The sequence below is a fragment of the Mustela nigripes genome, chromosome 1 (assembly GCF_022355385.1).
Source record: "Mustela nigripes isolate SB6536 chromosome 1, MUSNIG.SB6536, whole genome shotgun sequence".
Lineage (NCBI taxonomy): Eukaryota > Metazoa > Chordata > Mammalia > Carnivora > Mustelidae > Mustela > Mustela nigripes.
Window position 1 is genome coordinate 46,192,852 of NC_081557.1, and position 14,093 is coordinate 46,206,944.

General features: G+C 39.9%; 2 protein-coding genes across 2 annotated transcripts; one reads left to right on the forward strand and one right to left on the reverse strand.

The window, feature by feature from the left end:
* The first annotated feature begins 2,944 nt into the window (after positions 1–2,944).
* LOC132011535 (olfactory receptor 52A5-like) lies at positions 2,945–3,895 on the forward strand. Its single transcript, XM_059390254.1, has one exon. It carries the CDS (start codon positions 2,945–2,947, stop codon positions 3,893–3,895), a length of 951 nt encoding a protein of 316 aa, XP_059246237.1.
* A 9,030-nt stretch (positions 3,896–12,925) lies between these two features.
* On the reverse strand, positions 12,926–13,861 carry LOC132011539 (olfactory receptor 51V1-like). Its single transcript, XM_059390267.1, has one exon. It carries the CDS (start codon positions 13,859–13,861, stop codon positions 12,926–12,928), a length of 936 nt encoding a protein of 311 aa, XP_059246250.1.
* Between the last annotated feature and the right edge of the window lie 232 nt (positions 13,862–14,093).

A 14,093-nucleotide genomic window follows, 5' to 3' on the forward strand; every position in this document is an offset into this window, starting at 1 on the left:
TCCATGCTGCAGATTCGGGAACATAGCAACTTTTCAAGGTATAAAGAAGAGCTGTTTGCAAAGTCATGCTGAATGCACAGTCACTGAAGAGCTGCTTCACTCCGACCTCTGAGGTCCTCTTTAACTGAGTGTTGCAGCTAATTAAATGCAGAGTCCAGGGTAATATATAGGCAACCACATGGACCAGCTAATGGGTGGAGGTACATGTCTCTGTGGCATATGCGCTGTCTATGATGCAAGGAATGAGGGACTTACTCCAAAAAGCATGCTCTCTTAAGAGCAGGAAGTGATGGCCTTAAGTTAAAGGCAGACAAACAAATAGCATAGCCTGGTAATCAGACAGATGAACAAGAGGGCTGACTATGCAATAGGCTCCCTCCCACTTCCAAACTTCTTCCCCACAACCTGCAAACATCCTCCTCCCTGGGATCACGGTACTGCATCCCTTTGAATCTCCATGGGATGGCCAAGAGTATGTAAGTGAGATAAGTGAGAAGAGGCTCCCATTTGTTTTATTTCCAATTTCCTCTCCTTAAAATACATAGATAAAGTTGGCAACTTTGCTCAGGCAAGACATGGAGTCCCACGCTATGTATTCCCCATTTTTTGTGTTCCATTTCTCCATTATATAAGTGAGAATGAGGAATCCCAATCCGTAGAAGTGTGAACACACTGTGCTGTTTAACCAAGAGAACCTACTTCAACACTGTCAGCTCCTGGATGCACAGGATACATTTCAGGTCTCCTGGGAATTGAGTAAGATGCTCCTCCTGAGAAATGGTGGCTGTTCCTCTGGCTCTGACCATCCTTCTTTGCCACAGGGAGTAAGAAATGTCTCAAGATTTGCAAAAGCTTATCAAGTTTGGTCATCAGGGAAAATTATGTCAAAACGCACAGATATTCCAGCGCTGGGACCAGCAAAGAGCAACCTTCTCCTGCTCCATTCACTTCCCACCACTGCTTCCGGATACTAAGTAAGTGAGTAGCTGGGTAACTGGGCATGAAATTCTTTGTGTTGAGGGATGAACACAAGTAGAGTCAGTGAATGTAGATTCCAGAAGCAAACTTACAAATCATAGAAAGTAAGAGTACAAATAATTTTTTGATAGTGTCTGACTTTGAAGTTTTAGGAGCTACAATTCAACAGCAGTCATGATGGACTGGAGGATCTGCTTTAGAACATTGGGAGGTTAAGGAAGTTAACAGTATGCCACCAGAGAAGGTGGGCAGAAGTGCAGCTGTTTTCCTTGAAGGAGAGCGGATCATGGGTAACTTGAATCTTGTGCTATTATAACTGAAGATGTATAACTCAAAAAGGGGACAGTGCCTGCAGGGAATGTGTTTCTTCCCCAGGAGGAGGTCTTTCTGAGAGTGAGGGTTGCATATCAGACAGGCAGGGCAGGCTTGCAAAAGCCTAAGCACACATGCAGTGGGCTGCCAGGAATGCTGCTGTGGGTGGATGATGCGGGAGAATAATTTCCACAGTGTGCCAAATTTAAAATTTCTGAGTAGAAACTAGGGTTGTTGAGGTCCAGGGAGAAACCTCAGATTAATATTTGGAGGGTGTGACTTGGTCTATGGGCAAATGTTTCAAAATGCTTAAGAAAACACTTTGAAGACATATGGATCAGCTTCACTTAGAGTCAGACAGCTACTCACTTAAGCAATATCTCCATGCTCACTTTAAATAAAATTTACCCATGCATAATCTTGTCAGCGCCTTAACGGAACTAGGGTTAGTTGCTGGTGTGCAGTTGTTGGGGAGTGTGAAGTGTACTCAGCAGCAGCCTGCGTATTGCAATGAGAATTATGTCTTGGAGGCTTCTTTTCCTGTCTCTGCTGACTCCCTGGCACTACCACCTGATTGTACCTATGTGTTTGGCAACTATCCTCCATGGAATTACCTGGATAATTCTCAAAGAGCCCTACTCCCTCACATTTTTCTTGTGTTGGCTTCTGTGGAAGATAAAAATTAGAACTTTCTAGTTCCTTCAGCGCTATGCAGCCCCAATGTCTACACAGGATCATCTCTGCCAACCCTGGGCTCCCAATCTCATTCCATGACCTCCCCCCACATCACCTCAGCCTCTTCCTCATGTCCGTTCCGGTTGAGATACCCACAGTTTCTCTTTTATACCAGGTACTCTTTAACCCTTTCGATTTTATTTAATATTTTCAAACTGGCCTTCCTGTATGATATGTGCAAAAAAGAGCATTGAGGAGCTGTGGGTGCTTATCTAACAGAAGTATTCCTATTCAACACTTGTGTCCTGAATCGCAATTGCCATTCAAAATTATGCCCCTGCCATTGCATGAGTCAGAGTGCCGCAGCTATAGCATATTTGGAAACCTCTGGGTGATCAGGAAGTTCAAGGTAAGGAGAATCATTAGGACCCCATTAATGGGTTCTCAACCCTAGAGAAGGAACTTCAATTGATTCTTTGTCAAGGAAGTGTTTGTATGTTCTACAGAAATAACTAGTTTTTCTGACATGACTGGAAAATAAAAAGAGATAGAAAAGAGATAGAAATGAAACAAACAAAAAGTAGAGTGAATTTTCATATTTCTCTGTCTCCAATATCATTCCAAAATTATTCTCTCTAATTCCCATGACCAGGTTGGAAGGAAGAGAAGATGAATTGGGGGAGAAAGGATACCACCACTCAGCAGCCTGATCATGATATCCTTATCGTAAGCATGGTGTCCAAATACCCAGTTGTCTTGTGGTGAATATCACTGAACTGGGGCGGATTTTTTTACTAAATTGTATACTGTGGACCTTGCCATTGATTTTCTAATTAATGAAAACTAAGCTGATAAAGTCGGTTCTTCTACTTTTGTAAATCAGTGATTGTATGACTGGATGAGAATAGGATATATTAGAATACATAGAATCACAGTTTGGCAATCTATATCCCTTTGCTCTAAAAGGCCCTGAACTGCCATGCCTATTACAAATGCCACCGTGTTCATGCCCTCTGTGTTGACCTTCATTGGGATCCCTGGTCTGGAGACTATACAGTGTTGGATAGGCATTCCATTCTGTGCTATGTACATCATTGCTTTGGCGGGAAATTCTCTGCTTTTGATCATCATCAAAACTGAACCCAGCCTCCATGAGCCTATGTATATCTTTCTGGCCATGTTGGGAGCTACAGACATTGCACTTAGCACCATCATTGTCCCTAAGATGCTTGGAATTTTTTGGTTCCACTTGCCAGAGATCTATTTTGATGTTTGCCTCTTTCAGATGTGGATCGTCCACACGTTTCAGGGTATTGAATCAGGGGTCCTGCTGGCTATGGCTCTGGACCGCTATGTAGCAATCTGTTATCCTCTGAGACATGCTACCATATTCACCCGACAACTAGTCACGCACATTGCAGTTGGAGTGACACTGCGGCCTGCCATTCTGGTCATCCCATGCTTATTGCTCATAAAGTGTTGTCTGAAATTTTACAGAACCAAGTTAATATCCCACACTTACTGTGAACACATGGCCCTTGTGAAGCTTGCCACTGAAGATGTTTCCATCAACAAATTCTATGGTCTCCTTGGAGCCTTTATTGTTGGTGGCCTGGACTTCATTTTGATCAGCCTCTCCTATGTACAAATATTTATCACTGTCTTCCACCTGCCCCAGAAAGAGGCACGTCTGAAGGCATTTAATACCTGTGTTCCCCACATATGTGTCTTCTTCCAGTTCTATCTCCTGGCTTTTTTTTCCTTTTTCACCCACAGGTCTGGATCATATATTCCATCATATATACACATCACCTTATCCAACCTTTACCTACTGGTTCCACCTTTCCTCAACCCCCTTGTCTATGGGGTGAAGACCAAACACATCCGAGATAAGGTAGTAAAAATGTTCTGTTCTAAAGACCAGGCTTGATATTTGATGGACATACTTCCTCTTACAGATTTCATGGCTCATCTATTGTTCTATGTGATGTGAAAATCCAGTTAATAGTTTGGAGTATTGTCATACTTCATGAATGAATGAATGAATGGTTGTATTAAATAATCCCACAGGATATTGGGTTTATGTTAGAAGGCAGTTATTAGAAATTGAGGATATAGAAGAACAGATAGGACACTGAAATACTAAATGCTGGCTATAAGAAAAGCCAGAATACATGACTTCCTTAGCACCTGATCCTGTTTGGGGCAGAAAAGACAAATCGAGGTCCTTTTGCAGATTGTAGTGGAACGTAATACTTTTAACACTGATTGTTTTATCAGAGCACTATATCAACCTCCTTTATATAATATACAAGTCCAAATACATTTTTTCTCCAACTATTCTAAAATCTTCCTACTGTTTACTTTTCCCTTAAAAATTCATCCCTTGAATATATCCTTGTTAAATATAGTTGGAACTATGTTTGATATAATGATCTATACATATCTCTTTGTTCTCAAATCCTATCTCTACTAAATAATTCATGTTAAATCAATTTGCTTCTTCTCTTAACTTATAATATATTTGCTCCTCAAATCTAGGACTAAGGCATATAATGCCATGCTAATCTTTTTATTCCTCTTCAGTGTTCATTTAATTTTTTATTTGTATAAAAAGCAATTTGAAAAACGCTCTGGTATTTGATCTTTTGTTGTGGGGGGGATGTGAGGGTAAGTTTTAGACTTCTTATAAACATCATTATTCTTAACTTTTGTTCAAATTTTTCCCGATTCAACCAACAATAACCCTTTCATCTAAGAAACCTGGACAAACCATAAGTGACTCTTAATCTCACAAAACAAACTGAGGGTTGCTGGGGGGAGGGCGTTTGGGAGAAGGGGGTGGGATTATGGACATTGGGGAGGGTATGTGCTTTGGTGAGTGCTGTGAAGTGTGTAAACCTGGTGATTCACAGACCTATGCCCCTGGGGATAAAAATATATGTTTATAAAAAATAAAAAATTAAAAAAAAAAAAAAGAAAAGAAAAGAAACCTGGTCAGAAATTCTGGTGGCTAAGATTTTCATTATATTGGTTTTCCAAAGTATGCTTTTTTTTCATACAAAGCAAAGTACATTTTGTTATGCATTAAGGGGATTATATACCAATGATAATATTTCATAGAGAAGCAGTATTTTGCAAGACCAACAAAAGTAAGGACAAAGAGTAAAATATGTATCAAGAATATTTGATACAAAAAGCAGATTTCAGTTTGGTAAGGGAGAAAACTATTGTGGAAGTGGGTTACATGCATGAGTTCTGAGGTCAAAATGACTTGGTTCAAAATATTATTTTGCCACTTATGAACTACATGTGTTGGAATACAACTGATTGTCATATATTCAGCAACTAAACTATCAACAAGGAAAAATAACAGGAGTTTCATTGGTAACAAGAGACTGGGTAGTCATGGTGTAACAAAATGAAAGCATCTATGTAAGGCCCTTCCCATGGGGTGTGGTAACTGGTGAGGACTCAGGAGGGATTATCACAGTCATCATGGTCATCACCATCATTTTTATATTAATGAAAATCCACATCACTCCTACTGTGCTTGAGCTGAAATGCTGGACCAACACTTTTCAATTTATTCATACCACACCAAAGTTAATTAAAAAAAAAAACAAAAACGCTTTATGTATGACCCAGTCTGTGGTCCTTTTCATTCACTTGTACTTGTTGACTGAAGTGTTATTATACCTCTATCTCTATCCATATTCACATAGCTGTGTGTGCATAGTCAAGTTTGTTAGTTTTAGGTGACTTTATATTTCTATCATTCGATATCTTCGCTTGTATTTTCAGCTTTAATACAAGTGTGTGTGCAAATGTTCCATTATGAAAGTGGATTACTCTTTGTCTCCTGTTTGAGCTGCTGATTTCCTTGAATTTTGTATTTTTCAGCTCTAGGTAGTGAGACACTTCCTTTATTGAGTGCATGAAGATCTAAAGTTGAGGGATCTTCCTTGTTGATTGACCTTTATATCACTGTGAAACCCTTCTTCTTCGTGTTCTCAGCAAAGCTCGGGTTTGTTATTTTCTACTAGCCTTTATTTTAGCTCAGTAATCCTGGCTTCTCCTCTGTAATTCTGCATTCCTGAATTATTAGGTTTAGCTCTTGTGCTTCAGAATTTTCTAACGTCCATCTGGTTCATTTTATCTGTCTCTCTTTATTTTAAGTTTTAGTATATTCTATCTTCCTGGCAAAATTCCCCAACTCTTTATTTTAAAAAATTAATAAATTCCTCTGTAATCCATCCTTTTATTTCCTTGAACCCATTAAGCATTGTCACTTTAAAATCCCTGACTGCTGTTTACAATAAATACATGCGTGGATGACTCTGTTTCTTCTGTTTTCCCCCTTGTTTCTGAACTCATGTTTCTGTCTCTTGCTGTACCTACTAATTTCTTATTGGGTGTTAGACTTTGTATATGAAAATGATGAAGACCAGATGAAGTTATATTGTCCTCCAGTAATAATTCAGCCATTGATCTGTGATGAACTCCATATAGGACTTCTACCTTGATCTGATCAAAATATGACTGAGTTGAAGCTTATTCTACCACTTTATTGGCTAGTGGCCCTTTTGCATCTAAGGCTTAACCTGCTCAGGCTTTCAGCTGTGAGAAAGGGTATAATCCACAGTGTGGGCTATACTCTCTGTTTGCCAAGGGAAATAAAAAAAAAAAAAAAAAAAAAAGGACTGCCCCAAACTCCTTCTTTATTTTTCAAATCCTCTCTGCATACTCTTTGACTTCCCATTCCATGCAGTTTCAGAGGTTAGCAAATGTTTCCTCTGGAAACTAACACACGTGGTCAGTGTCAGGTCTCTGTTCCTCCTTTCTCAACTGGAATGAGATGTTTTTGTTGCCCACTTTGGTCTTTTATGCTCTACTAGAGGTCCCAAATCTTTGTTTTCTGACTCTCAAAATGAGCTTTCTGCTGGGAGAAATCTTCCTTTGGGGTCAGAAATAGCAGATGGCTCTTGGTGTCAGGAATGGCCAGCAACCCCTGTACTGGCAGATGAAGGATGACTCCAGACTTTTCTGTGAAAGAGAGGAGAAGGCAAGGGGTGTGGGGACCAATGCTCAGGGACACAATCCTTGGCTTTTCTTTGCTCTGGAACTTTTGTAGGTCCTTCAGGATACTCACAAATGCTTATCACTGTTTCTCAGGCAGTGATGTTTGACCAGGGGTCTTACTGGAACTAGGAGGATCTGTTTTGGGGAAAGATTTGCTAATCTGCTTGTTCTAGGAGTCCTGCTAAACATAGCCTAAGGGACAATGCCTACCTCTCTTAGATCACAGGGCCTCTGTTTGGGCTAAGCAAGCTTCCAGAAAGGCAGCTTCCCTGGGAATTTCAATGGCAAAGTGGTCATGCAGACCTCAGCATTCCCAAGGCCTATTCCCTTCTGTGAATCCTTCCGGGCCTCCCATAACAGCCTCTGTGTAACATTTTTGCAAGCTAGGTATTAATGGCTGAATTCATGCTCTATTTTAAGCCCAACTTCTTGGCAAATAGAGCTTCAGAAAGTCAGTTTTCATGTGTCTGATAGCCATTTGTATGTGTTTATTGGAGAAGTGTCTGTCCATATCTTCTGCCCATTTTTTGATATGATTGTCTGTTTGTGTGTGTTGAGATTTAGGCTTTCATTTTCAGACACATGAAAAAATGTTCATCATCACTAGCCCTCAGGGAGATTCAAATTAAAACCACATTGAGATACCACCTTACACCAGTTAGAATGGCCAAAATTAGCAAGACAGGAAACAACATGTGTTAGAGGGGATGTGGAGAAAGGGGAACCCTCTTCCACTGTTGGTGGTAATACAAGTTGGTGCAGCCTCTTTGGAGAACAGTGTGGAGATTCCTCAAGAAATTAAAAATAGAACCTCCCTATTACCCTGCCATTGCACACCTGTGTATTTACCCCAAAGATACAGATGTAGTGAAAAGAAGGGCCATTTGTACCCCAATATTTATAGCAGCAATGGCCACGGTCGCCAAACTATGGAAAGAACCAAGATGCCCTTCAAAGGATGAATGGATAAGGAAGATGTGGTCCAGTTACACTATGGAGTATTATGCCTCCATCAGAAAGGACGAATACCCAACTTTTGTAGCAACATGGACGGGACTGGAAGAGATTATGCTGAGTGAAATAAGTCAAGCAGAGAGAGTCAATTATCATATGGTTTCACTTATTTATGGAACATAACAAATAGCATGGAGGACATGGGGAGTTAGAGAGGAGAAGGGAGTTGGGGGATATTAGAAGAGGAGGTGAACCATGAGAGACTATGGACTCTGAAAAACAATCTGAGGGGTTTGAAGTGGCGGGGGGGGGGGAGGTTGGGGTACCAGGTGGTGGGTATTAGAGAGGGCACAGATTGCATGGAGCACTGGGTGTGGTGAAAAAATAATGATACTGTTATGCTGAAAATAAAAAAATGAAAAAAAATTAGAACTCTGGGAAAAAAAAAAAGAAAGTCAGTTTTCTCCAACATCAGAAATACTCTTCTCTGGAATCTTAGGTAGGAATTCAGATTCTAAGGACTCTGAGGGTACTTTAATTTCTTCTTTACTTGTTCATCGGGTAAGCTTTTGCCTCTAGTTTCTCCTTCTTGATCCTTTTGGGCTGAATTATAATTTGGATTTTATATACAAAGCATTTGCATTTTCCTCATTTTTCCCTTTTTAATACAGTTTTGAATATGCTTAGAAAACTATGCCAATCACAAAATTTATGTATGGTCTGAAATATATGTGAAATAATCTGTGATGTCTATGTATGTGAAAACTCCATGGGTCAGTTAAAATAATACCATATCCTGTGAAAAATCCTTCTGTTTAAATATAAAATACTTCTCCCTAATGAGTATGATATTAGGGCTTTTTAAAAAAGATTTTATTTATTTATTTGACAGAGAGAGAAATCACAAGTAGGCAGAGCAGTAGGCAGAGAGAGAGGGGGAAGCAGTTTCCGTCTGAGCAATGAGCCTGATGCCAGGCTGAATCCCAGGACCCTGAGATCATGACCTGAGCTGAAAGCAGAGGCTTAACCCAATGACCCACCCAGGTGCTCTGATATCCAGGTTTTTTTATACTTGAATACATGTAGAATTATTTTAAGTACTACTAGATCATCTCACAAATGTTGTTCTGCACAGTTTTTAGCTACTATTGTAATAATATAGGCAAGTTTGTAACATACCGCTTTGGGGATTTTTCACTTTCAATATGCCCATGACAATGAATATTATAGAAGTACCATAATTCAGTTAACTTTTTCTCTCAATAAAGAGTTTTGGAAACACATTCATGATGTAATAAATGTTTATGGCCAATTACGTCTTTTCATAGCTCTAAGTAATTTTGTTCTATGCATTAATAAAAATAGAATTACAGTACAAGTATAAATACCACACCTATTTTTTAAAAGATTTTATTTGGCAGTGAGAGAGATCACAAGTAGGCAGAGGCAGGCAGAGAAAGGAGCAAACAGGCTTCCCGCTGAGCAGGGAGCCCAATGCAGGGCTCCACCCCAGGACCCTGAGATCATGACCTGGGCCTAAGGCAGATGCTTACCCATCTGAGCCACCCAGCCTCCCCATATACAGACTATTGTGTTATTTGCTGCAGTTTTATTCTGTTAAGTTGCTGAAAACACAGCATTAATGAACTCTGAAACACAGCATTTCGTTGCTTTTGCTTTTGAGCCTCTGATCACATTTTCTATAACCAGTTTTACATATTCTCTGTATGCTTCTGTGTAAGGGTACATTTCAATATGTATTTCCTAGAAATAATGAATTTCATGCACCATTTCATTGTAGTAAGACAGTAGCTGAGCAGCATTTCCCATTTTCCTGGCCCTGGGTCGTGTGTCTATAGATTCCTTTGGATTTCACCCTACAATGGTGCCATCCACTACATTTTATTTAATCTGTCATTACCTCATGGATTCACAAATTTAGCCACTTTCCCCGCTTTGCCATAGTTTCATCACATACTCTCGATGCTACCTTAGCACTTGAGGCACAGCCTCATACACAGATGCGTAAACCTCCTCATGCTTTTTCTGAATGTACAGCATTTTTGGTGCATTAATATTGAACTCACGGACAACAAAGCTATGATCTAAAGGCAGCTTATCTGACACGCTTATTTCCTCTGTGAGATGGACTACAGCCTGTGTATATGAGCCTGGACAGCACTTCCACAACATGCGTGGGGCCATCTTCAATGGTTCCCGTCACCACCACCACCAACAAATGACAGGAACAGAATGTTAAATAGACACAGAAAGGGATACTCATTTACTCCTATTAGATATAAACCAGAAGGCAGAGCTTTGCCTTGTCCAACCACAGCTGGGAACAGGTGTGCTAGGAAACTGAAAGTTTTTGGTGCTCTGCAAAAACTTAAATGTCCACTGATGGTGACAGCACCGAATCATTGCTTATGAGGTTTCAAATACATTTTAACCAGTAGGCGAATTCACAAACACAGAATCTATAAGCAATAAGGATCGACTACATGTGTGTATATATATATACAAACACATATATATATACACACACACATATATACATATGCACACAAATATGCATATGTAGATATATATCCATATACACATATATAATGCCTTAATAGCTACTTTCAATTTAGTAACAATTTATTTAAAATAAAGTACAAATCTGTAAACTCATACTCTCACATTCTCTCTTGCTTACTCAAATAAATAAATAAAAGCTAAAAAGAGTCACACTAATTTTCTAATAAAATATTTAAAAAAATAAATTTAACAAGCCAAACAATAATTTCCAAAATTGAAGTTTTCCCTGTTTGTTCAGATATTGATGGTGGAACGTCATTACCTGAAGGTACATGTGCAACAATTTGCTTCCTCCCATCTCCATGGCTTAACTGTACTTTGTCTCTGCTGGTACCTCTGCTGCCCAGTCATGGCTAGTACACAGCTGTCATTAGGAGACGAAATTTAAAGAAATAAAAACATCTTGAGATTGCTACTATGTGTTTTATTTTTTATTTTGGGAGGTCAATATTTTTCAAAAGCAAGTACCCAAAAAACTACATTTGCTTTTTATGATTAAATTGAATTTCCTATTTTTATCTATGAAGAGGATGAGACTTAGGAGTGAAATATACATTGAAAGGATTCTCAAAACCACAATTCTATCCCCAACCTAGCTACCGATGTTTTACTTCTATCTCTGGGCCTTAGCAACCTCCCTTAAAAATAAAGAGGTTACTGAAACGGTCTTTAAAATTTCACATATGCTGACACTAAGACTGAAATCAACTGAGAGCTCTCATGAGCACTGTAAACTATACAGATTCAGGGCACATGGTAGCATATGTAGAGATGTGATAGTCAATTCTGTCAGTGTTCACCAAGTCTTTTGTACTCAACTATAATCTACCCTACCCATCCAGTATTCTATTAGGGAGTCAGAATGGGCTTTTTTGGCACATTGGCTTAATTACAGGCAGAAGAGGTGAGGTGTGAGTGACTTTGTGGTGGCCCTAGGAAGGCAGCCCCAACATATGACAATATGAATTGAAGTAATTTAAGAAACAGCCAGTACAAGAATACTGACTCTTCTTTGTCTCCAGAAAGCTGGAGGTCCATCTCCCTGGGGAAAGGTACCCTGTCTGCACCAAGAGGTAATGAGAGATCCTTATCATCCGAGGTAGGGAATGTAGGGCATATAAGGCCAAAGCAGCCTATATGAATAAACCTTGTAAAAAAATAGAAAGATAAAATAAATACAGGGGCTCCTGGGTGGCTCAGTGGGTTAAAGTCTCTGCTTTCAACTCATGTCATGATCTCAGGGTCCTGGGATGGAGCCTGGCATTGGGCTCTCTGCTCCGTCAGAAGCCTGCTTTCTCCTCTCTGTCTGCCCTCCTATCTACCTGCTTGTGATCTCTGTCTGTCAAATAAGTGAATAAATAAATAAATAAAGCTTGTAACTACTACTAACACATTATCTCAGCCCAGATTCTAGTCCAAATTACAATTCCTTACTAGTTGAAGCTCCTGAGCATAAATTTTCTTTGTCCCATCCATTCCTCAAAGATAAATTATTCTTTGTCTAAAATGAACAAACACTTCATGCTGGGGAGCCTCAGTGGCTCAGTCGCTTAAGTGTTCCACTGTTGGTATCAGCTCAGGTCATGATCTCTCAGTCATGGGATCCCTGCTGGGGTTCTGTGCTCAGCATGGAGTCTGCTTCAGATTCTCTCTCCTTCTCCTCCTGCTCTCTTTCTCTCTCTCAAATAAATAACATCTTAACACACAAAAAAACCCAAAACAAAACAAAGAAAAAACCCCCACTTCATGCGTTGGTCATTTCTTAGGGTATGAAATTTACTACTGGGCCTCTACGTGCATGGGGTTAAATATTGTTTTTTTCCTGTTAATCTGTCTCATGCCAATTTAATTTTTAGACCAGTTTAAGAGAACCTTGAAGGATAGAGTAAAATTTTCCTCTCAACAACCTTAACAGACAAAACTTGCAATAACTGAAAATAATATGTAAAGGCTATTCATTTCATACATAGTAAATGTACAAATATACCAGTTACATGAGAAAATAAAATCACACTCTGAATTAGAAGTCAAGAAGCATGAATGGTACTGTAAACTTGGGAATTACCCAGGCAAGTGCTCATTGACACACTACGGAATATAACTCACTGTAGTAATTAACATCATACTGAATTTTAAAATTTGGGAATGAGATCAGTAACATATCCTCTGCATATTTCTCTAGCTTTGTGAAAACTAAGTTAGAAAATGACTATTTTCTAAAGTATGCTTTTAATCTGTTAAATATTCCATATAAATGTATTATTTCTGCCACATGTTATAATACGTCATTCCTATTGCAAACACTCCCTTCCTTTCCTTAGAACACATTAACCTCCAGTACTCAGTTTGGTTTAGTGAACCATCTCTGGATCCTAATACGTATTTGTTGGGTTTTGACACTGTAGATGATGGGGTTCATCAAGGGTGGGAAAAGGATATAGATGTTGCCCATGAGGACGTGGACCACAGGAGAGAGGTGCTTTCCAAAACGGTGCACCATAGTCAGACCAATGATTGGGATATAGAAAACTAGAACTGCACAGATGTGGGAGACACAGGTCTGCAAGGACTTGAATCGCTCCTCCCGGGATGCAATAGTCAATACTGAGTGCAGGATCAAGATGTAGGAGACCAGAATGAGCACTGCATCCAAAAACAGTGTGCAGATCACCAGAGCCAAGGCATAGAAGCTGTTGAAGCGGATGTCAGAGCAGGCGAGCCGAAGTAGGTCCTGGTGCAGGCAGAAAGAGTGGGAGAGGATGTGGGGGCGGCAGTAATCAAAGAACTTTAGGCGGACAATGGGAGCAGTGAGGAAAATCCTCCCTAAAATGGCCACACCAATGCTGATGATTCTTGTATTGGTGAGAATGGATGTATATCTCAGAGGTTTGGAGATTGCAGTGAAGCGATCAAAGGCCATGGCCAGTAGGACGCCAGACTCCATGCATGATAGACCATGAACAAAGAAAGCTTGAGCAATGCACGCATCCAGACCAATCTCCTGGTTGAGCCCCCACAGGATGCCCAGGACTGTGTGTACTGTGGACAGCCCCATGCATAGGTCAGTGAGGGCCAGCATGGCCAGGAAGTAGAACATGGGCTGATGCAGGCTCGGCTCTGTCCGAATCACGTGCAGCACCAGGCAGTTCCCTGAGAGTACCATAGCATAGATACAGGAGAAAGGGATGGAGAGCCAAGGGTATTCCCGTTCCAGGCCAGGAAAACCCGCAAGGAGAAAGGTGGAGTTACTGACTTTGGAACCAGCTTGAACAGACATTAATCTATAAAAACAGAAACCTCTCAGAAAAAAAAAAAAAAGTGTGTGTTTGTGTGTCTTTGTGTGTATGTGTATACACATATATATTTAAGGGAATAGCTTATTAAGAATCCTTAATATAAACTTTCCATCCCTTAATATAAACTTAGAGGGAAAAGCCATAGAAAGAATGACTGGATTTGGCACTACAACTCATTTTATATAAGACCAATGCTTTTTTACCGAAACTGCA